The sequence below is a fragment of the Salmo salar genome, chromosome ssa07, assembly GCF_905237065.1.
Source record: "Salmo salar chromosome ssa07, Ssal_v3.1, whole genome shotgun sequence".
NCBI lineage: Eukaryota > Metazoa > Chordata > Actinopteri > Salmoniformes > Salmonidae > Salmo > Salmo salar.
This window is the reverse complement of record NC_059448.1, coordinates 21,006,583-21,031,227: the sequence shown is the minus strand read 5'-3', so window position 1 is coordinate 21,031,227 and position 24,645 is coordinate 21,006,583. Positions and strand designations below refer to the sequence as shown.

The following is a 24,645-nucleotide window of genomic DNA, read 5'->3' as shown; positions in this document are numbered from 1 at the left end:
ATAGCCTCCAACACTCTACTCAGCAAACTGGATGCAGTCTATCACAGTTCCATCCGTTTTGTCACCAAAGCCCCATATACCACCCACCACTGCGACCTGTATGCTCTAGTCGGCTGGCCCTCGCTACATATTCATCGCCAGACCCACTGACTCCAGGTCATCTATAAGTCTTTGCTAGGTAAAGCTCCGCCTTATCTCAGCTCACTGTTCACGATAACAACACCCACCCGTAGCACGCTCTCCAGCAGGTATATTTCACTGGTCATCCCCAAAGCCAACACCCCCTTTGGCCGCCTTTCCTTCCAGTTCTCTGCTGTCAATGACTGGAACGAATTGTAAAAATCGCTGAAGCTGGAGACTTATATTTCCCTCACTAACTTTAAACATCAGCTATCTGAGCAGCTAACCAATCGCTGCAGCTGTACATAGCCCATCTGTAAATAGCCCATCCAATCTACCTACCTCATCACCATATTGTTTTTATTTACCTTTCTGCTCATCTGCACACCAGTAGTTCTACTTGCTCATCATCATCTGCACATCTATCACTCCAGTGTTCATTTGCTAAATTGTAATTACTTCGCTACTATGGCCTATTTATTGCCTTACCTCCTCACGCCATTTGCACATACTGTGTATAGACTTTTTTTTTCTATTGTGTTATTGACTGTACGCTTATTTATGCCATGTGTAACTCTGTGTTGTTGTTTGTGTCGCACTGCTTTGCTTTATCTTGGCCAGGTCGCAGTTGTAAATGAGAACTTGTTCTCAACTAGCCTACCTGGTTAAATAAAGATGAAATAAAAAAATAAAAAATGTTTTATAATGGATGTACTAATATAGCTAAAACATTGAGATATTACATTGTCCAACATTACTTCCCAAATATATTTTTTCTCTTTATTCTTAATTTGATACATAGCCTATTCATATTTTTTCAATACGAAATTCAGTTTCTGCATCATTGCAGGTTGACCTATGCCAGTTCCACTAAAGAATACAGGCAACATGATATTGACGCTGACAAACTCCTAACTGGCAGAGTCAGGTGTTGTAAATTGGTGTTTTAAAGTGATCTCTGAGGAGATCTGTGTTCCTCCAGTTATATTTGTTTTGGTCGTGAATTTCATTGCTTCAAGGCCAACTGACACAAGGTCAACTGTCACATTTACCATCCCACTAAAACTGCCCAGTTCCAAGTAACACACCCAAATCACATAGGCTACCATCTGTTGCATGGTTGTTGTAGAGTAAGTGTAACGTAGTCACACACTTACTGGAACCCAGACCCCCACTAATATGCCCATTCAGAACAATGTTAATCCTTAACCTGATTCAGTGACAGGGGGTTGAAGTATTTAGGTTTGGAGAATTTAAAACAAGCAAACACATTTGTGCAAACTCCATGTGAGGACAAGAGGAGGGCCTTTAAAATCAATCCAGAAGAAAACACTGTTGGCCAATAAATATGAGTGAGAGAAGGCAGGAGTGCCAAAGGCCGCACCCTTCCTGGAAATATGGGTACATTTTTCATGAAGTGTCAGGAACTGTTATTACGAAGAGATAAAAGTCTGGTTAACAAATAGATGTGGTTTTAGTGTTGGAACAGTGAAACTACTAATGCATTTGTGTCATCCAATTAGTGAAACACAACACAACACAATCTAGTGAATATCATATGAAGGGTGCATGCTTTACATATTTGAACTGGGCCGTTGTCTTACTATTTAAGGCTGAATCTCAATAGTCTGTGGCTTCCTTTCTTCATCTTCTCATCTCCTCTTCTTCATCTGAATTGATCTGAAAATTACGGACAGGTGGAAGTGATACAGATGCCTGTTGTTGTACATTGTTTTTTGCCCTGTCCAGTTCTTTCATGTCAGTAAATGAGAGAGAAAGCCTCTTTAGGCTATTGAGATGCTGCCTAGTCAATGTAGTCTAGCCTATAGCTTGCTAGCTCTGTTGTCTGCATACACCGGAGTTCACTTGCTCTGAAAAAGAGAGATGAAATATGTTTTCTGCCCATGTTTACCAAAGCCTAATTGTATGGCTTCCTCTGCTCCAGCATGGCTTCTGAGCTGTTGTCCGAACCATTAGTTCTTCATGTTGTTATGACTTTTACTGTCAACATGTTTTTTATATGATTTTTTTATGGAAGGGTGTGTAACTTTCCCTAACTCTTTACAGGTATTTGTCATCATTAAAATGTGATTACTCTGCAAGTGCACTGGCTAAAGCTGTGAGCTAGGGGTTGGTTGGGCATAGTTAGTCTAGACCAGGTTCTTTTTATGACTTTTTCTGCTTGAGACCCAATTGAGAAATTGACCGTCCTCCCGTGACGCAAATCATCCTCAATGACTCAAATGAAGAAGAAAATAGTGTGTGATTATAGATGTATTCTCATAACTAAGGACTCACCACTCACATGCCTAGGGCCCACTTTGGGTTCCGACCCATTGTTTGAGAAACCCTGGTCTCAGTGTTGGAACCCACATGTCTATGTTGATTTCACTCCAGCTAAGTATCAATTAGGCACTAAGTACTGTATCTGCCAATTAACTGAGTGGTTGTAAATTATTAGTTATATGGCTGTGATATTTCATAACATTTGGACTATTTGATGAATCCTTGCGATGTCCTTGGTGTAATAGGTTAAGATAAAAAACAGTCTATTACCATTCCCATAACAGCACTGCTTAGAAAAGTGTGTGTATGCAGGATGTGTGGAAGCCAGTAATCTGATAAATTACTCTGGTATAATGGACAATGCAGAAACTACGTTGGGTTTCCCGTCAAACTCTGTAATGCTTATATTAGCAATTGATGGCAGTGGCTAATTTAACAAAACCAAATTGTGGATTGCAGTCTCTCCTTGCCTTTCAAAGTAATGAAACTAAGGCTGATATTTTTCCACTAACTGTTCTTTTGGCCGATAAGACAAATAATTGGTCAAAATATCAGAATTGGGCTTCCTGTGTAAACACAGCCAAATATACACATTGATTTGTAATTTGGCTGAACTATCCCTTTTATGTGATGTGCTTTTCCTTGTGTCCCTGGCCTTAGCACACCAACCCAAATGAGAATGATTTTGCTCGATGCTTTGTCATGGTGAGTTTCGGTCGTGTCGAAGAGTTAATGAGTAGCTAGCTAACATCGCTGGCGGCTGATAAAGCCTACATAAGTAATAACCTATTATCCATAATCTTTAAACCTTCCTGTTGTAAAATTATATCCACAGTGAGTGAATCCATTCTGGAGCGTTTGACACTAAACTGAACTAGGCTAGTGAACAGCCAAATCAAATGTTATTTGTCACATGCGTCGAATACTACAGGTGTAGACCTTACCATGAAATGATAACTTATGACCCCTTAACCAACAATTCAAAATATATATTTAACCTTTATTTGACTAGGCAAGTCAGATAAGAACAAATTCTCATTTACAATGACGGCCTGCACCTGCCAAACTCGGACGATGCTGGGCCAATTGTGCACAATAAAATAACAATAACGCTATATACAAGGGGTACAGGTATCAAGTCAATGAGCAGTGTATAGGTTTGTCGAGGTAATTCAGGTAATATGTACATGCAGGAAGGGGTCAAGTGACAATGCATAGATAATAAACAGAGTAGCAACAGCATAAGTGAATAGTGTGAAGAAATGTGAATGTAAACTCAGCAACAAAAAAAAATGTCCTCTCACTGTCAACTGCGTTTATTTTCAGCAAATTTAACGTGGAAATATTTGTATGAAAATAACAAGATTCAACAACTGAGACATAAACTGAACAAGTTCCACAGACACGTGACTAACAGAAGTGGAATAATGTGTCCCTGAACAAAGGGGGGGGGGTTAAAATCAAAAGTAACAGTCAGTATCTGGTGTGGCCACCAGCTGCATTAAGTACTGCAGTGCATCTCCTCCTCATGGACTGCACCAGATTTGCCAGTTCTTGCTGTGAGGTGTTACCCACTCTTCCACCAAGGCACCTGTAAGTTCCCGGACATTTCTGGGGGGAATGGCCCTAGCCCCCACCCTCCGATCCAGCAAGTCCCAGACGTGCTCAATGGGATTGAGATCTGGGCTCTTTGCTGGCCATGGCAGAACACTGACATTCCTGTCTTGCAGGAAATAACGCACAGAACGAGCAGTATGACTGGTGGCATTGTCATGCTGGAGGGTCATGTCAGGATGAGCCTGTAGGAAGGGTACCACATGAGGGAGGAGGATGTCTTCCCTGTAACGCACAGCATTGAGATTGCCTTCAATGGCAACAAGCTCAGTCCGATGATGCTGTGACACACTGCCCCAGACCATGACGGTCTGGGGCACCTCCAAATCGATCCCCCTCCAGGGTACAGGCCTCGGTGTAACGCTCATTCCTTCGACCATAAACGCGAATCAGACCATCACCCCTGGTGAGACAAAACCGCACTCATCAGTGAAGAGCACTTTTTGCCACTCCTGTCTGATCCAGCGACGGTGTGTTTGTGCCCATAGGCGACGTTGTTGCCGGTGATGTCTGGTGAGGACCTGCCTTACAATAGGCCTACAAGCACTCAGTCCAGCCTCTCTCAGCCTATTGCGGTCAGTCTGAGCACTGATGGAGGGATTGTGCGTTCCTGGTGTAACTCGGGCAGTTGTTGTTGCCATCTTGTTCCAGTCCCGCAGTGTGATGTTCAGATGTACCGATCCTGTGCAGGTGTTGTGACATGTGGTCTGCCACTGTGAGGACGATCAGCTACGTCTCACAGTACAGACATTGCAATTTATTGCCCTGGCCACATTTGCAGTCCTCATGCCTCCTCGCAGCATGCCTAAGGCAAATTCACGCAGATGAGCAGGGACCCCGGGCATCTTTCTTTTGGTGTTTTTCAGTCAGTAGAAAGGCATCTTTAGTGTCCTACGTTTTCATAACTGTGACCTTAATTGCCTACCGTCTATAAGCTGTTGTTAGTGTCTTAACAACCGTTCCACAGGTGCATGTTCATTAATTGTTTATGGTTCATTTAACAAGCATGGGATACAGTGTTTAAACCCTTTACAATGAAGATCTGTGAAGTTATTTGAATTTTACAAATTATCTTTGAAAGACAGGATCCTGAAAAGGGGACGTTTCTTTTTTTTGCAGAGTTCATGTGTGTGTTTGTCCGTGTGTGTGCTGGAGTGTCAGTTTAGTACGTATGTGTGAGTGTGTGGTTAGAGTCCAGTGAGTGTACAACGAGCCTGTGCAGAAGAGTCCAGTGCAGAAGAAAAAAATTAAATAAGAATACAATAAGGGGGTCAATGTTAATAGTCCTGGTAGCCCTTCGATTAACTGTTCAGCAACCTTATGGCCCCAGATTTGGCGCTCCGGTACTGCTTGCCGTGCGATAGCAGAGAGAACAGTCTATGACTTGGGTGGCTGGAGCCTTTGACAATTGTTAGGGCCTTCCTCTAACATCGCCTGGTATAGAGGTCCTGGATGGCAGGAAGCTTGGCCCCAGTGATGTACTGGGCCGTACGCACTACCCTCTGTAGCGCCTTGCGATTGGATGCCGAGCAGTTGCCATACCAAGCGGTGCTGCAACCAGTCAGGATGCACTCAATGGTGCAGCTGTATAACTTTTTGAGGATCTGAGGTCCCATGCCAAATCTTTTCAGCCTCCTGTGGGGGAATAGGCTTTGGGGAGTGCTCTACATGACTGTATTGGTGTGTTTGGACCGTGATAGGTCCTTAGTGATGTTTACACCAAGGAACTTGAAACTCTCGACCCGCTCCAAACAGAAGAAAATGGACTGAAACAGGGAGGAGCTACATGAACTAGGGCTACCTGAACTAATAAAAAATGCTTGTTTTTGTTTTCTGTTGCAAAACCTTTTGCTATGGTTTGCCATAATGAACACAACCCTGCCACATGCTCGTCAACAGTAAAGAGAATGCCAGTTAGACGTGTGAAAATAACGAGGAGGTCAGGGAGGAGTGCAAACTGTACTTTGGTCAATCAATAGACGATCCCTTTAGAGAATGACTTTGATAGATTGGACAGACTGGGAGATGGGTCTGCCAACATTGTGTGTGTATACTAGCTATGCCCTTTAGTCATTTCCTTCCATCCTGTTGATCATTTATAACAATTCAAAACACAACAAAGCATGCAGTGACCCAAACGTGTGGTTGGTTTACACTGAACATCTGCAAGGATTATGATGACAATGATGTATCTTATCCCCAATAGTGCATTCCAAATGTGTACATTAAGAAACCATACAAACTTTAAATTAATTATTTTACAATCAAAAGTTGATAAGACTTGGTATTTTGATGTATTACATTACACCAGATACAAAAACAATCAATCATGTTAGTATCCTGTTATTACAATCACTTGAGTAAATGGTGCTACATTGTGGATAAATACTGTTATTTTTACATCCACACTGCAAATTAAAGACAAATTATTTGGGTATTCATCTTGACCCTATCCTTAAGGCAGGTTAGTGATTTTTGTCATTAATCTTATTCTGGAGGCAGCTCTGCAGAGTGGTCACCAGCTGGCACAGCCAAGTAATACATTCTGACTTTAAACATAACCCTAACCACACTGCTAACCCTAAACTTAAATTAAGACCAAAAACCTATTTTTTGTTATCATAAATGTTAACAATATAAACAATTTTGATTTTGCAGCTGGCCGATCTAGCGGAAATTGCTCACTTCTGCCTCCAGGACAAGACTCATCCCAATAAACGTCAACTTGCATCCCTAAGACAGGATGCCCCCTGGGGCATTATATGAGTGGCCCACATCACAGCTGCCTAATTCTGATCAACTACACCACACAATAGAGACACTGCTACCGGCTTGGACACTACATCACAAGTACACTTTCCTCTAAAACTAAGACACTTCCCTAAACAACAATGCTTTCGTTCTAAATGAATGATGCAGACAACAATAATAATTGAAGTATCATTGCACTTATAAAGAAGTCAATTACAAAATCCACCACATACTTAAATGCTAACTTGGAAATGATATGCTCAGGAGGCATGCTAACTAACATACTGAGGGCGGTAAGTCAAGAAATGCCATTCAGCTACATATTTCATCATCCTTATTTACACTGTATAATATGGAAGAAAAAATGTGGCACAATATACTTCTGTATGAATATACATATGTCAAATTCACTGGAATCAAAACACCTGTTAAAATATAAAGACAACTTAAGTGAAATTAAGGCTATTTTCAGAAACCAATCCCCAAACATTATTCCATGGACAATGTGAGTGAGATGTTTTTGGAAGATCATCGGGTGATCTTCTCATCCTTGGAAACACCATCCATTTCCAAACTTAGTTGAATTTGTTATGGGGGAGAAGTTAAGAATGCATGTTGTCAGTCTTTCTTTGAGGTGTGTAAGTAAAGCTAAGGCCCTCCACACTTCATATTAGGACCTCGGACCATGACCCTTAGACACAGCCAATCCGATGAGGCCTGCTAATCCGGCCACGCCCAGGCCGATTCCCCCGACGATCGCCATGCCGACCAAGCCATCTGTGTGGAAAAAAGTGAATGTCAAAACATGAACATTGCCCTTATTACTTACACCTATCCAGCTTCTACCCGTCATGTCCTGTCACATCAGTGATCATGAAGGAGACAAGGAAAGGATTCAAATTAGAACTACTGCGTTCCAGCCTTCATATATGCTCCCTGCTCTTCGCCATTCACCTTTTTTTAGAGTCTTGTCAATGAGCTTTTCCAGCTCCAAGGCTTGCTTGTTCCCAGGTTCATTCTTCAGGAGAGTGCGGATGTACTTCAGAGCTTTCTCATAATCCTGTGATGATAAAGAGATATATGGAGCGATAGAGAGAGAAAAATTTTAGTAAAAGGTGCTATGATATCTTCCGCAATCAACTCAACAGAGATGGGAGACAGAGTAATCTATTTCATTACAATAAGTTCTCTCTTAAAACCTGGGGGGTAATATAGTAGTACAGTGAATGTCACCTTAAGTCTGTAGTTGGCCACAGCTAGGTAGAACAGGAAGTCTCTGGCATCGTCCTTTGATCCCTTGTTAACCAGGTCTATAAAACAAATTGAGCAACAGTCCCAGTCACATTATTATAGGCGGGTTAAGTAGGCCAATGCACTATGTCAGCATTTCATTCCAAAAAGATCCAATCACTTATATACAGTGCCATTGGAAAGTATTCAGACCTCTTGACTTTTTCCACATTTTGGTATGTTAGGTCTAAAATTGATAAAATTGTCCCCCCCCCCATCAATCTACACACAATACCCATAATGACAAAGCAAAAACAGGTTTAGATTGTTTTTCCTCATTTAAAAAAAATATATAAAAATAAAACTGAAATATCACATTTACACAAGTATTCAGAACCTTTACTCAGTACTTTATTCAAGCACCTTTGGAGGCAATTACAGCCTTGGATGGGGAAGCGTCGCTGAACAGCTATTTTCAGGTCGCTCCAAAGATGTTCAATCGGGTTCAAGTCCGGGCTCTGGCTGGGCCACTCAAGGACATTCAGAGACTTGTCCCGATGCCACTCCTGCATTGTTTGGCTGTGTGCTTAGGGTCATTGTCCTGTTGGAAGGTGAACATTCGCCCCAGTCTGAGGTCCTGAGCGCTCTGGAGTAGGTTTTCATCATGTACTTTGCTCCGTTCATCTTTGCCTCGATCCTGACTAGTCTTCCAGTCCCTGCCACTGAAAAACATCCACACAGCATGATGCTGCCACCATCATGCTTCACAGTAGGGATGGTGCCAGGTTTCCTCCAGAATTTACGCTTGGCATTCAGGCCAAAGATTTCAATCTTGGTTTCATCAGACGAGAGAATCTTGTTTCTCATGGTCTGAGAGTGTTTACGTGCCTTTCTGCAAACTCTACGCGGGCTGTCATATGCCTTTTACTGAGGGCGGCTTCCGTCTGGCCACTCTACCATAAAGGCCTGATTGGTGGAGTGCTGCAGAGATTGGGTTCTTGGTCACCTCCCTGACCAAGGTCCTTCTCCCCCGATTGCTCAGTTTGGCCAGCTGTAGGAAGAGTCTTGGTGGTTCCAAACTTCTTCTATTTAGGAATGATGCAGGCCACTGTGTTCTCAGGGACCTTCAATGCTGCAGAAATGTTTTGGTACCTTTCTCCAGATCTGGGTAGGCCATCATTGTAAATAAGAATTTGTTCTTAACTGACTTGCCTAGTTAAATAAAGGCTCAATAAAATAAATACATAAATCTGTGCCTCGACACAATCCTGTCCAGGAGCTCTACGGACAATTCCTTTGAACTCATGGCTTTGTTTTTGCTCTATCGTGCACTGTCAACTGTGGGAAATTATATAAACATCTCAAGAATAATGGACACAGGATGAACCTCAACTCAATTTCTCAATAAGGCTTTTCTGTTTTTAAACATTTGCATACATGTCTAAAAAAAACTGTTTTTGCTTCGTCATTATGAGGTATTGTGTGTAGATTGCTGCGGATTTTTATTTATTGAATCCATTTTAGAATAAGGCTGTAATGTAACAAAATGTGGAAAAGGTCAAGGGGTCTGAATACTTTCCGAAGGCACTGTACATCATTATTTAATGAGAGGCATTTGTATGGATATCTTATTTTCTACCGAGTACAGAACTACTGTAGGCTACCCACCTTCCAGCAATACGATTCCTTTCTTGATGTCGCCTGAATACTTGCTCCGGGTCAGACACCATGCATATTCAAACTTGGTCTCCTTCGATATGCCCCCCTTCACCAATTCAGAGTTGTACTTCTTCTCAAATTTCTGATGGTCAAAAAACAGAACAAATATGGGTACCTTTAGTGGGTTCAGGGTGTTGATAGTCTTTACAGGTGAATTTACTGAAGGCAGTGAGAATAAACAATCTCAATTCTTGTAGCATATTTCAAGACTGTATTCCTGACATAATAATAAAATAAAAAGATTAATCAGGGACCTTTAGTAATGGAAGTTTGATGTTGATAATGTTGACAGTACAGTAGCTACATTAATGCTGTATCATGGTCACGCGTGATACCACTGCGACCTGTATGCTCTAGTCAGCTGGCCCTTGCTACATATTCGTTGCCAGACCCACTGGCTCCAGGTCATCTATAAGTCTTTGCTAGGTAAAGCTCCGCCTTATCTCAGCTCACTGGTCACGATAACAACACCCACCCGTAGCACCCGCTCCAGCAGGTATATCTCACTGGTCACCCCCAAAGCCAATTCTTCCTTTGTCCGCCTTTCCTTACAGTTCTCTGCTGCCAATGACTGGAACAAACTGTAAAAATCACTGAAGCTGGAGACTCATATCTCCTTCACTAGCTTTAAGCACCAGCTGTCAGAGCAGCTCACAGATCACTGCACCTGTACATAGCCCATCTGTAAATATCCCATCCAACTACCTCATCCCCATACTGTATTTATTTATCTTGCTCCTTTGCACCCCAGTATCCACTTGGACATTCATCTTCTGCACATCTACCATTCCAGTGTTTAATTGCTATATTCTAATTACTTCGCCACCATGGCCTATTTATTGCCTTACCTCCCTTATCCTACCTCATTTGCACACACGTGTATATATATATATATATATATTGTATGTTTGCTTATTCCATGTGTAACTCTGTGTTGTTTTATGTGTCGAACTGCTTTGCTTTATCTTGGCCAGGTCGAAGTTGTAAATGAGAACTTGTTCTCAACTAGCCTACCTGGTTCAATAAAGGTGAAATAAAAAATTATAAAAACGCGTGTTGAACAACGTTGGTCGAACAACATTCAAGATGCAATATGAAAAACACAACAATGCGCTCAACACTTGGCTTTTAAACTTTTCGTTGAATTGAAATATCCACCAAAAGGCTTCATACATATCTGTATACTGTGTATATAGGCAAAACGACCCAACAGAACGCAGCTAGTGTTAGTGATTATGTGTAAGGAATGACAACTAACGTTACTGTAGCTAGCTAGCTAACTAACTACTAGCAATATGGCTAGAAAACGTTAGCTAGCACGTTTCACTTCTACACCTTAACTGTTGTAAACGTTTGCTCACATATTAACGAGTGTATCTGGAACGCTGGGTATCTCGATACCGTTTTGTCTAAACATGATACAGCTTTGTTATAAATCAAGAGAATTATAATACGTAAATTTACCAAAAGGTCTTCGGGAGCTATCAATTCACTCACAACAGCCTCCATGTTTCCGGAAGTAACTGACTGGAAATGCCCACTTTTACCACGTGACAACAGCCTCCAAGTTTCTAGGTTGAAGATACTGTATATTTTCGACATAGCCATGTTTCCGGAAGTAAGTGACTGGAAACTCCCACTTTTAGCACGTGGGAAGCATTTTTTATTTTACCTTTATTTAACTAGGCAAGTCAGTTAAGAACAAATTCTTATTTACAATGATGACCTACCCCTGCCAAACATTAACCCGGATGACACTGGGGCAACTGTGCAACACCCTATGGGATTCCCAATCATGGTCGGTTGTGATACAGCCTGGAATCAAACCAGGGTCTGTAGTGACACCTCTAGCACCGAGATGTAGTGCCTTAGACCGCTGCGCCACTCGGGAGCTCCTAGCTAGCCATATAATTATAGCAAACATGATATTATTTCCATGTTTCCAATGGAAGACGTTTTTGCTAAATCATATGCAAATACAATAATAATAAATTAATACACACAAACGTTAAAATCATATGGTTTTATTTCATGCAAACAGTCATTTTAATGGTAGTTGAACATAGTTGTATTTTCTCTTCTGAAAAAAACGTGTATATAATATTTCTAAATATAAATTCTGCCTGGCTGTACCACTACGTCTAAATGGAATGTGGCGAGATGAAGTATTTTGAATGTGAAATATCATATCTATACTGTGTGAATTACTGTAACTGTGTAGACTAACTATGGCTATGTCCATGGCTGTGTCAGTTAATGTCCTAGGTGGGCTGGGGAGAAAGCTAGAGGGAGCAGTTCTTTGAGGCTGGTTTCTTTGTATGATCCATCTGGCTTAGTCAAGTACACAACCCAATCTGTTCCAAACTGGGGAGAGAGAGAAAGAGCGAGAGAGAGAGTGACTTATAACACAGTTGACAATTACATATATATATCTATATATATATATAATGTAACTATAAGAAAGTAGTACCATTTTTATAAAGATTTAGAGGCACATTGTGTACAAACATAATCCTTGCCTGCTGCCTGTGGATCTATTATTATATTTTGTTCTGTGAAATATCAGTGGTGACCTTACCTCAATGAGCACCTGCCGACAAGCTCCACAAGGTCCCACAAAACTATCTTTGATATCACTACAGAACACACACAGAGAGAGAGAGAACTGGCTTTGGCAATGTAAACATATGTTTCACATTCCAATAAAGCCCCTTAAATTGAAAATGTAATTAAATGGAAATTGAATTGAGAGAGAGAGAGAAAGAGAGAGAAAAAAAACAGAGACAGCCAGAGACATGGTTAGCCTGGTTATTAGAGATCATGGTTATAGACAATTCAATATGTTCAGTCTCACCAGTCGTAGAAGTAATTTAGAAGGTATGAATGTGAAGGGCTACTGGGCCAGTATCTCACCACGTAACAGCAATAGCACTGAATTTCCTGTGTCCCTCTGCTATGGCTCTCTGTATTGCTGTTCGCTCAGCACACACTGTGAGCCCAAAAGAGGCATTTTCCACATTGCAACCTATTACACAAACAAACACACACAAAGGACAACATATTACATGTCGAATTACTGCAATTAGCATAAAATGTAAAATGTGCTGTTGAGAGAGGAAAAGTGACATCAGTCAGTAATATCTAAGCTCCTTGACTAAGATATTACCCGTAATTATAGCGCCATCTGCTGTCAATATGGCGGCACCGACCGGGAACCGGCTGTAAGGGCAATATGCCATTTCCCGTGCTTGCATGCATTTTAAAACGAGCTCCTTGACTTTTGCGTTGTCTGTGCCTGGGATATGAGTAGGACCCAGAAGAAAGAAAATCAACAGAAACTTACAAACGTAATGCTTTTAACTCTGTCTGTAGAGTCACATTTAGGATTGTCCTACTCTGTGTTTAATACTGTTGGCAATAAAAGATAGCGGTCTCTCTATTGTTAGTGCACTTGCCTGCCATATCAGTTGGAATCGAAAAGGGTCTTCCACAAGTAGGCTATGCAACATTGAATCCTTTTGAAACTGAAAAATTGGAGATCAGAGTAGGGCAACTTCATTCAAGTTACGGTACCGAGGCAGCAGCGCACAAGTTGGTTTTGTCTTGCAAATGTATCAACTTATATCAGAAGGGACTAACTCCGTCTTGTGTAATGTTGACCTCTAAGTCATTGGTTCGTTGAACGTGTGCGTCATTTTGGGGAGATTTGCAACGTGCCAACAGCCACAGCGGAACCAGGCATTTCGTTGTTCTGTTGAGAGACTGACTACAGTAAACACACATTCAAAGAATACATTCACATACAATTACATATTTTGCAAGGTGACCAGTTTTCTTGCTAGCTTTATTTGTAATTAAAGTGACAAAAAGGGCTTGCATACACACACAGTGGTGTAGGGGCTATATGTATATGCCCATATACCCACTTTTTTGTTTGGCGTTTGGTGAGGTTTTTTTCTACACCGCATTTCGATCATCTAGACCTCAAGATGGCGATATTGCACCTTCTCACACTATGTGGGAATTAACTGTCATGTGTGAATACTAATACATTATCCAATTAGTCCAAAATAAATTCCCAACCATGCGGATTGACTCAAAGGAAATGTTTGCCTGCAATTATTCTCATCAGCAACCTACAATTTAGCTTAATGCACATGTCTTAAGGAAATTAGCTATCAACATAAATAATATTTAATTGTCTGTTATCAAGATTATATGAGAATAATAGGCATTTTATCTAAGGAAATGTAATCTATTTCCGAACAAAGTAGCCATTTTTATTCACTATAGAAATACATGTAAAAACGTAAATGCAGAGGATATGGCTTCTGCAAGCACCAGCATCCCTCTCAGAAAAGTTGACGATCCCAAAATGCACACATTATTTAACACACATGGAAAGAACGGAGGCGCAGTCTGTTAAAAAAAACCTGAAAGCCTCTCATATTAACGTACGAATCAACTAACACTCAAGACCAACATGTTGTTAATGTTTTTTTTAGGAGAGCTTGGTGAAGGCAAAGTTATTCTAGCTGATAAGGTGTAGGCCTATTTACAGGCAATGAACTATTCAACAGTGTCAGAATAGCTATCATTCAGAGTACCTGCGCTTTTACGCGTGCTTAGTGGAGGCGGAAAAGCATATCTCTCCAAATACTGTGGTCTTAACAGAGTTGGGGAAGTTGTTGGGTTATTTCTACAGCGAATAAAAATAGGCTAGCCATTTATGTTCTGAGAATAGTTGACATTTTCCCCTCTACATTTTCTGATATAAAAATGGCCATCATACATACCCATTAGGGTTGAATATTTCCCGGTATTTTACAAATGTTACATTCGAGAGGGTACCCGGTATGTCAAAATCGGAAGTGTCAATAAAAAGCATTATAAAGCATATAAATATGTCTGGATTTGATTAGAGCTTTGAGCAGCATGCAAATTCTAACCTGATGCTACCTGAGCCTGATGAGACATGTATTAAAAACATTTTATGAGGCCTACAATAAGGAAATGCAATGAGCCCAAGCCCAAAAAATGGCCAAATGATTGTGCCTTTCTCCAATACGTATAGGCTATATCAGTGGTTCCCAAACTTTTTATAGTCCCATACCCCTTCAAACATTCAACCTCCAGCTGCGTACCCCCTCTAGCACCCGGGTCGGAGCACTCTGAAATGTAGTTTTTTTGCCATCATTGTAAGCCTGCCACACACATACTATACGATACATTTATTAAACATAAGAATGAGTGTGAGTTTTTGTCACAACCCGCCACGTGGGAAGTGACAAAGAGCTCTTATAGGACCAGGGCACAAATAATAATGTAATAATAATCAATAATTTTGCTCTTTGTTTAGCCATCTTACATATAAAACCTTATTTGTTCATCTCAAATTATGAATAACTCACCACAGGTTAATGAGAAGGGTGTGCTTGAAAGGATGCACATAACTCTGCAATGTTGGATTGTATTGGAGAGAGTCTAAGTCTTAAATAATTTCCTACACACAGTCTGTGCCTGTATTTAGTTTTCATGGTAGTGAGGTAAGAGAATCCACTCTCACAGAGGTACGTGGTTGCAAAGGGCATTAGTGTCTTAACAGCGCGATTTGCCAAGGCAAGAAACTCTGAGCGCAGCCCTAACCAGAAATTTGGCAGTGGCTTCTGATTAAATTCAGTTTTCACAGAACCGCTTGTTGCAATTTCGATGAGGCTCTTGTTCAGATATCGGTTAGTGGACCGGAGGCAGGGCATGAAAGGGATAACGAATCCACTTGTTTGTGTTGTCCGTTTCGAGAAAATACCTGCGTAATTGCGCACCTAGCTCACTCAGGTGCTTCGCTATATCACATTTGACATTGTCCGTAAACTTGAGTTCATTTGCAAAAAAAAAAATCATCAAATCATACAAATCAAATTTCTATTAATATAATAATAAAAAAATGTGAATCACATTTTTATTTGGCGTACCCCCGACGGCATTGCGCGTACCCCAGTTAGGGAATACCTGGGCTATATGATCAGTGGCGACCCATTATTCAAGGCAGGTGTGGCAATGTAATAATAAAATAAAATAAAAAAATAGATATTAAAGCCGCATGCTAACATGGTCTCTTTTTTGCGTTCTTGAGTAAGGCAGCTCCAAAAGGCAGGTGTTTCAACCTAGGTCAGTGCTTTCTGTGGTGGTGGGGCAGCCAGTGGAAAATACAGAGCGTAGTGGTTGGTAATGTTTTCTAGTTGCACCTTGAGTAGCTCAGTGTTCTGTCACTCATGGGAACAATTCTTCACCGCAAAATCTACAGGGAGAGCTCGAAAATCCGAGCCTCTTGTGTGCTGCCATAGATTTACATTAGAAGTGCACATCCAATAAGGCTCAAGGTCATTGGCCACAGATAAAATGATGACAATGGACTGATATCATACTTTCCAAATCTTAGCTAGCTAGCTAGACAAGCAGTCATCATCAATAATCAAGTCGACAATCTACTGGCAAATCCTTTTTAATCCTTGAAGAGGATTTTGCCAAGAGTGTGCAAAGCTGTCATCAAGGCAAAGGGTGGATATTTTAAGAATCTGTTTAACACTTTTTTGGTTACTACATGATTCCATATGTGCTATTTCATAGTTTTGATGTCTTCACTATTATTCTACAATGTAGAAAATAGTAAAAATAAAGAAAAACCCTTGAATGAGTAGGTGTGTCCAAACTTTTGGCCGGTAGTGTAAGTATTCAGACCCTTTACTAAGTACTTTGTTGAAGCACCTTTGGCAGCGATTACTGCCTTGAATCTTCTTGGGTATGATGCTACAAGCTTGGCACACCTGTATTTGGGGAATTTCTCCCATTCTTTTCTGCAGATCCTCTCAAGCTCTGTCAGGGTGGATGGGGAGCGTTGCTGCAAAGCTATTTTCAGGTCTCTCCAGAGATGTTTCGATCGGGTTCAAGTACAGGCTCTGGCTGGGCCACTCAAGGACATTCAGAGACTTGTCTCGAAGCCACTCCTGCGTTGTCTTGGCTGTGTGCTTAGGGTCATTGTCCTGTTGGAAGGTGAATCTTTTCCCCAGTCTGAGGTCCTTAACGCTCTGGAGCAGGCTTTCATCAAGGATCTCTTTGTACTTTGCTCTTTTCAACTTTCCCTCGATCCTGACCAGTCTCCCAGTCCCTGTCTCTGAAAAACATCCCCACAGCATGATGCTGCCACCACCATGCTTCGCCGTAGGGATGGTGCCAGGTTTCCTCCAGATGTGACAATTCAGGCCAAAGAGTTCAATTTTGGTTTCATTAGACCAGAGAATCTTGTTTCTCATGGTCTGAGAGTCCTTTAGGTGTGTTTAGGCAAACTCCAAGCGGGCTTTCATATGCCTTTTACTGAGGAGTGGCTTTTGCCTGACCACTCTTCCATAAAGGCCTGATTGGTGGAGTGGTGCAGAGATGGGAGAACCTTCCAGAAGGACAACCATCTCCACAGAGGATCTATGGTGCTCTTTCAGAGTGACTATCGGGTTCTTGGTCACCTCCCTGACCGAGTCCCTTCTTCCACAATTGCTCAGTTTGGCCGGGCGGCCAGGTCTAGGAAGAGTCTTGGTGGTTCCAAACTTCTTCCATTTAAGAATGATGGAGGCCACTGTGTTCTTGGTTTTTGCTCTGACATGCACTGTCAACTGTGGGACCATATATAGACAGATGTGTGCCTTTCCAAAATCATGTCCAATCAATTGAATTTACCACAGGTGGACTCCAATCAAGTTGTAGAAACATCTGAAGGAGGATCAGTGGAAACAGGATGCATCTGAGCTCAATTTCGAGTCTTATAGCAAAGGGTCTGAATACTTATGTAAATAAGGTATTTCAGTTTTTTATTTTTAATACATTTGCAAAAATTTCTAAAAACCTGTTTTTTCGCTTTGTCATTATGTGTGTAGATTGATGAGGGACATTTATATGTAATCAATTTTAGAATAAGGCTGTAACGTAACAAATTGTGGAAAAACTTAAGGGGTCTGAAAACTTTCCGAATGCATTGTATATGCTCTCTTTGGTAAATAAATGAAACTAGCTCCTTTAGGCTAATCTTTTTGAGTGTGAACTGTATTACTGTAATGTATTGTATTATACTGTATTATATGGACTGGAATTAAGCAGATCATTCAAACAATCGTTCATTTTTTGTGACTTGCAAACCCACTGTAAAATGAATAAGAGTCCCGAAAAGACTAGGAAAGGATGTCAAATCATTATTATTCCCCGTTTGTCATGATAGCTAAGATTCTTTGGTTGTTATTGGTGAAAATGGAGAGGGGCTTAATCCAGGGGACTCGGATGTGGTGACTGGGAGGGCATCAGACACTTGTCTGAGGTGTGCATGGGGCCTCCACTCATCCCATTTCAGTCACTTGGTGGACCCACTCTCCCCAGGTAGACCCCCACCAGCCACTATACTTAAATTTAATTTATAAGGTAATACAAACTGGCCACAGTAACAGTCTTTCTCCAATGTATGTACAATGACATAATCCACATTTTTTGGTTGGTACATTAGGAGAGGAGTTGGAGTTTAAAAGCCCTAAAAAGGCAAAGCGCCTCATAGTACAACGTAGACCAACAAAATCAAATTTATCACATGGAATATGCACGGGCTTCATGATAGCATATGGTTCTTGAACACTTAAAGAGATTGTCAGCAGATGTGGCTTCCTGCAAGAGTTACATATAAAAAAAGGAGAAATGTAATATTTAAAGAGAAGCTGGGTTGTAAAGGCCTATGCTGCCACCTACTTCAGTAACAGCAGAGATAAACAAGAATACATCCTTTTCCCTTATATTCCAGCACACGGACCAAGAAGGCCATTTTGTAATATTGAACTGTACCCTACATGGTGGAAAATGCACATTGATGTCTTCGTATATCCCACGAGGGGCAAATGTTGTGTTTTTAGATAGAATTGAAGTTATATTAGATCAAATCCAGACAGGAATTATTATTTTAGCAGATTACCTAAATCATACATTCGATAAGATTGACAGACATAGCAATAAAAAAGGCCAATTCAAGGAGCCTCCAAAGAGGCTGTAATCTCTACAAATAATCTACAGGATACCTGGAGATTAGTATTCCCAATTACAATTTTTTTTTTTTTTTAAATCACCAAACTATTTACTGGATTCAAATCATTCTCCGGTATCATGCTTAATAACACCAAAAGAAAATACATTTAGCAACAAAATATGGAGAATGAACAGAGCGCATCTTCAAGAACCGAAATGTATTAAATATGTAAATGAAATAATAAAAACCTTTATCATTGCAAATGTAGAATAGAGGATAAAGGTAAGCAGACACCCGATATAATTTAGGATGTGTTTAAGGCATACATTAGGGGAATGACAATCTCATATTCTGCAAAAGTTAAATCTGAGTAAGATATTTAAATGAAATTTAAAAAAAATATTATCGTAGAAAAAGCCCATAAAAATCTTTACAAGGTAATTTAAAAAAAATCTAAACTTAAGGAATATGATCTTTTACTTTTGATTATAGCCAATAAGTATAGGTTAAACTCAAATAAGGCACACTGCTTAATGGCAAATAAACCTGGTAAACATCTCGCAGCCCTCACAAAATGAATACACGCCAAACTAGTTATAATTTTAAAAGATAAAGATACAGATGCTTTAAATTGAAACAACAATGTGATTAATTACACTTTTAAAAGCTAATATGAAAATCTATATAAAATCACAATTAATCAACAGCAGGACCCTACAGACTGACAAAACAATTATTACAAAAAAACAGAGATCACCCAAAAATAAATATTATGCACTGTTAAAACATTTGCGTGGAGAAAAGCACCAGGAATGGATGGCTTTCCTATATAATTCCATTTAACATTCTGGGAGAAAGTAGCACCCCTATTTACACAAATAAAAACACATATGTCACTCAACTCAGTACTTCCTAGTTTCATGTATCAAATGGTTATTTCAGTTATATTAAAACCAGGAAAATCTGGAGAGTCCCCTGCTGATTCAGCCTGCAGCATACCAGCCTGCATCCTACTGCTGGCTTGCTTTAAAGCTAAGCAGGGTTGGTCCTGGTTGGTCCCTAGATGGGAGACCAGATACTGCTGGAATTGGTGTTGTAGGGCCAGTAGGAGGCACCCTTTCCTCTGGTCAAAAATTATCCTGATTCCTCAGGGCAGTGATTGGGAACATTGCCCTGTGTTGGGTGCTATCTTTGGATGGGATGTTAAATGGGTGTCCTGACTCTGTGGTCACTAAAGATCCCATGGCACTTATTGAAAGAGTAGGGGTGTGAACCTGAGTGTCCTGGCTAAATTCCCAATCTGACCCTCATATCATCATGGTCACTTAATCATCCCCAGCTTCCAATTGGCTCATTCACACTCCTCCTCTCCCCTGTAACTATTCCCCAGGTCATTGCTGTAAATGAGAATGTGTTCTCAGTCAACTTACCTGGTTAAATAAAATTACAGACCCAAGTTTAATAAATTGTGACAATAAAAAATAACAAAGCTCATAAGCAATAGAATGGCAAAAGTATTACCAGAATTGATACATATCAATCAAACAGGGTTTATTAAAAATATACACTTGCAAATGCAATAAAATGTTTCAGTTTAATTCAGTATGCTAAAAAACAAGATATGCATTTACCAATAATCGTTGTTGATACGAAAAGGCTTTAGACTGTCTTGAATGGCCTTTTCTATTTAAAACTTTGGAAGCTTTCAGCTTTCCAGCTGAAATAATACATTTAATAAAAATATTATATAAATGTCCTAAAACAAATATATACACAAATAATACATTATTGGATGAAATTGCTTTAGAAAGGGGCACAAGACCGGGATGTCCTTTCTCCCCCTTTCTGTTTGCACTAGCAATTGAACTGCTTGCAGAAAGAATTAGACAGGACCCAAATGTATCAGTATTGATATGCATGAAAATAAACTAAACTTATTTGCAGATGATATCCTGATATACCTGACCAATATGTAAAACTTAATGCCCCCCTTACTAAAAATATTTTCAGCCATAATCTCAAGATATAAAATTAACTTATTAAAAAAAATAATAATGGCAATAGGAAAACTGAAAATAATAACTCATGATCTAAAGCAATCCTTTAAGTGGATTAATATTTAGGATGCTTAATAAGTGACAACAAACAACAAATATAAAAAGATAACTTCATCCCATCACTCAATAATATGAAAGCAGATCTAATTAAACACAGCAATCTTCCCATAAATTTAACAAGTAGAATAAACCTCTTCAGAATTGTATGACTCCCAAAGTTTTTATACTTATTCTTGGTAATACCAATTATCCCACCGAAGACATTCTTTAAAAAAAAGTATATTCGGTCAAAAGTATACTCGGGCTATCCAACTGACAATCTCTTAAGAAAAATAAATCAACTACTGGAAACCAAAGAACTGATATTGGCACAAGATGGAGGGAATGTTGGAACATAACTAATGATATCACATTTAACGAAAAAGTACGCTTAATCCAGTGTAAATCAATGTATATAATTTATTATACAAGAGACAAAATTCACAAATTATACAGCACAACAGCCGAGTCATGTTTGAATTATAAAACTAACAATGACTCAATAATCCATGCCTTTGGGGAATGTAATAACATCCAAAGGTTTCAGGCAGAATTAGAAAGTTGGCTGTTAGAAGTATTACAATGTAAATGTACTTTTTTCTGCCTACAGCCTGTACAAATGCAAAGCACGTGAAATATATTCAGAACTATATTTGGAAAATCATCTGACAGCCAGCAAGGGCATGCAGCTTGAGTTTTTTTAATATAAAGGACGAGGACGGGAGGTTGATAGGTGTCAAGTACAAAAATGGAAAACAATATTTCAGTAAAACATTAGGAAGAAAGTATAAAGGTTTAAGAAACAAAGGAAAAAAACCTGGGATGAGAGGGGATGCTGAAAGAGTACAAACATGGAAAATTGTGCTACAGGAGTTCAGAAGGTGAAACTGACAAGAGGAAGATGGCGGCAGGGTTGAGGGAAGAAGGAAAAACCCTGGGGAAAGAGAAAATGTTGGGTTTCAAGTAATAAAATGTACTTTAGTAGCTCAGAACGAACCGTACTTTAGTAGCTCAGAACGTAAAACTGATGAGAGAGACAAGGAGTTTGAAGAAGTTGAAGAGAGAGAGGATAACGTTTTAAAAATGGAAGCGCGGATTCGGAGCTGCAAGGTGTGGAGGTTTATGTGTCTGAAGAGTGGGAAGAAAGGAAAGGATGACGAAGATGATTCTGGTCCAGTGGGAGGGAGATGTTTTGAGAGAATGGATTTTTTCCCTCTGGCTGATCCATTTGTGGCGTCAGGTTCGGTGGAGAAGTGTTTGGGGACTGTTGAGTCGGTGAAAGTAACTCAAGAGGACTCGTGATTATTGTGTTGCTTTTCTTCCATCCAGAGAGAGTGGGCTCTCCGTGTTGAGGAGGATCAACTAAAATTTAAGATTCCCGGTGTCTGTCACACCACCGTTTGGTGCAACACAGACCCGGTGGAGAACGCGGTGAGAGAAGACAGAAAAGACATTGTCTGTCCTGCTGAGTTTTGATGCAGAGTCTTTACCTGACAAAGTCAAGTTGGGATGCGTTAGTTATCCATTGAGAGCTTTTGTCCCAAACCCATTACGGTGTTTTAGGTGCCAAGCTTATGGTCATGTTGTAGCAGTGTGTAGGAGGGAGATTCCTAGATGTGAGAAGTGTGCAGGAGGGCATGAGACAAAGGAATGTGTAGTATCAGTGGAAAAAGTATGTCAACTGTAGGGGTACCCATGGTGCTGGAGATCAGAAGTGTCCGGTGCGTTCAACACCATAGTACCCTCCAAGCTCATCATTAAGCTCAAGGCCCTGGGTTTGAACCCCTCCCTGTGCAACTGGGTCCTGAACTTCCTGATGGGCCGCCCCCAGGTGGTGAAGGTAGGAAACATCACCTCCACTCCACTGATCCTCAACACTGGGGCCCCACAAGGGTGCGTGCTCAGCCCCCTCCTGTACTCCTTGTTCACCCATGACTGCGTGGCCAAGCACGCCTCCAACTCAATCATCAAGTTTGCAGATGACGCAACAGTAATAGGCTTGATTACCAACGATGAGAAGACAGCCTATAGGAGGAGGTGAGGGCTCTGGGAGTGTGGTACCTGGAAAACAACCTCTCACTCAATGTTAACAAAACAAAGGAGATGATTGTGGACTTCAGGAAACAGCAGAGGGTGCACCCCCCCTATCCACATCGATGGGACCGCAGTGGAGAATGTGGAAAGCTTCAAGTTCCTTGGCGTACACATCACTGACAAACTGAAATGGACCACCCACACAGACAGTGTGGTGAAGAAGGCACAACAGAGCCTCTTCAACCTCAGGAGGCTAAAGAAATTTGGCTTGTCACCTAAAACCCTCACAGATTTTTACAGATGCACAATTGAAAGCATCTTGTCGGGCTGTATCACCGCCGGGTATGGCAACTGCACCGCCCGCAACCGCAAGGCTCTCCAGAGGGTGGTGCGGTCTGCCCAACGCATTACTGGGTGCAAACTACCTGCCCTCCAGGACACCTACAGCACCCGATGTCACAGGAAGGCCAAAAAGATCATCAGGGACGTCAACCACCTGAGCCACTGCCTGTTCACCCTTCTATCCTCAAGAAGGCGAGGTCAGTACAGGTGCATCAAAGCTGGGACTGAGAGACTGAAAAACAACTTCTAGCTCAAGGCCATCAGACTGTTAAACAGCCATCACTAGCACATTAGAGGCTGCTGCCTATAGGCAGAGACTAGGAATCACTGGTCACTTTAAGGAATGGAACACTAGTCACTCTAATAATGTTTACATATCCGGCATTACCAATCTCATATGTATATACTGTATTCTATACTATTCTACGGTATCTTAGTCACTTAATAATGTTTACATATCTTGCATTACTCATCTAATATGTATATACTGTATTCTATACTATTCTATGGTATCTTAGTCCCTTCCACTCTGGCATCGCTCGTCCATATGTATAAAGTCTTAATTCATTCCTACTTAGATTTGGGTATATGTTGTATAACTTGTTAGATATTACTGCACTGTCGGAGCTAGAAGCACAAGCATTTCGCTACACCCGCAGTAACATCTGCTAATCACGTGTATGTGACCAATAAATTTGATTTGATTTTTGATTTGAGAGAAAGGCAGGTTGAGGTTGCCAGGATTAGAGTAGTACAGAAGGTGTAATATGCTGAGGCAGTAAAGAGAGTAGTAGAGGAAGATGGGTCCAGGCTGCCGGCCAGGTGTAGGATCAGATAGGGCCAAGTAGTGGAATATTGGTGAGATTTTAATGGCTGTAGGGTTAGTTGGTAGGGCACTTTTTTCCCCTTTTCCCAGTCCTTTTTCCCTTCCTTTTTTGTGTGACAACGTGTAATGAATTCACACTCCAGAACAGTAGGCTGAAACACAGGACTAGATAAGAGAAATGTATGAATAGGGAGGCTGTGACTGGCCTCACACTCCAGTACAGTAAGTAGGTGGCGGTGGTGGTTGCGATCAGCCAATACAAAGTTAAAGAAGCAGAAGAAGAAGAGCACACTGCTCTCAAGCGTTTGTTGCATGGAGCAGCTCACAGAAGAATGACATCGGGAGCCTGTAGGGTAGGTAGGAAAGACGTTTCAACTTATGATATCTATCAGTAAATGCTAACTAAGGGAACAATGGTTACCCAAACCAGGTATTGAAAAAGTTTAGTCTGAAGTCTTGGTTGAATCTTTGCGATGCGCAATTCAGTCATCAGGCGCTGTTTGAGTAAACAAGGCTTTACCAAAAAAACATCACAATTAAATGATGACTGCAAAGTAGGCTACCTGACAGAATGATAC

General features: G+C 40.7%; 2 protein-coding genes across 2 annotated transcripts; both read right to left on the bottom strand.

The window, feature by feature from the left end:
* Positions 1–6,263: 6,263 nt before the first annotated feature.
* On the bottom strand, positions 6,264–11,339 carry LOC106608767 (mitochondrial fission 1 protein). Its single transcript, XM_014206891.2, has 5 exons — positions 11,185–11,339; positions 9,670–9,802; positions 8,005–8,081; positions 7,726–7,831; positions 6,264–7,548 (listed from the first exon to the last, which is right to left on the bottom strand). The coding sequence occupies exons 1-5, from the start codon at positions 11,326–11,328 to the stop codon at positions 7,442–7,444; spliced, it is 567 nt and encodes a 188-aa protein (XP_014062366.2). The 5' UTR covers positions 11,329–11,339; the 3' UTR covers positions 6,264–7,441.
* Positions 11,340–11,728: 389 nt separating this feature from the next.
* zgc:103586 lies at positions 11,729–13,400 on the bottom strand. The gene is made up of 5 exons (XM_014206945.2): positions 13,176–13,400; positions 12,887–13,015; positions 12,634–12,745; positions 12,299–12,356; positions 11,729–12,084 (listed from the first exon to the last, which is right to left on the bottom strand). The coding sequence occupies exons 1-5, from the start codon at positions 13,180–13,182 to the stop codon at positions 11,974–11,976; spliced, it is 417 nt and encodes a 138-aa protein (XP_014062420.1). The 5' UTR covers positions 13,183–13,400; the 3' UTR covers positions 11,729–11,973.
* Positions 13,401–24,645: the final 11,245 nt, after the last annotated feature.

What these genes read in the sequence shown, in the direction of transcription:
- LOC106608767 (XM_014206891.2), bottom strand. Translation starts at nt 11,328, where the DNA reads ATGGCTATGTCGAAAATATACAGTATCTTCAACCTAGAAACTTGGAGG. An exon ending in TGGCCAACTACAGACTTAAG is followed by an intron (nt 7,832 to 8,004) that starts GTGACATTCACT and finishes TTATCATCACAG; the next exon opens with GATTATGAGAAAGCTCTGAA. An exon ending in TGACAAGACTCTAAAAAAAG is followed by an intron (nt 7,549 to 7,725) that starts GTGAATGGCGAA and finishes TTTTCCACACAG; the next exon opens with ATGGCTTGGTCGGCATGGCG.
- zgc:103586 (XM_014206945.2), bottom strand. An exon ending in AGTGCTATTGCTGTTACGTG is followed by an intron (nt 12,357 to 12,633) that starts GTGAGATACTGG and finishes TGTGTTCTGTAG; the next exon opens with TGATATCAAAGATAGTTTTG. An exon ending in GTCGGCAGGTGCTCATTGAG is followed by an intron (nt 12,085 to 12,298) that starts GTAAGGTCACCA and finishes CTCTCTCCCCAG; the next exon opens with TTTGGAACAGATTGGGTTGT.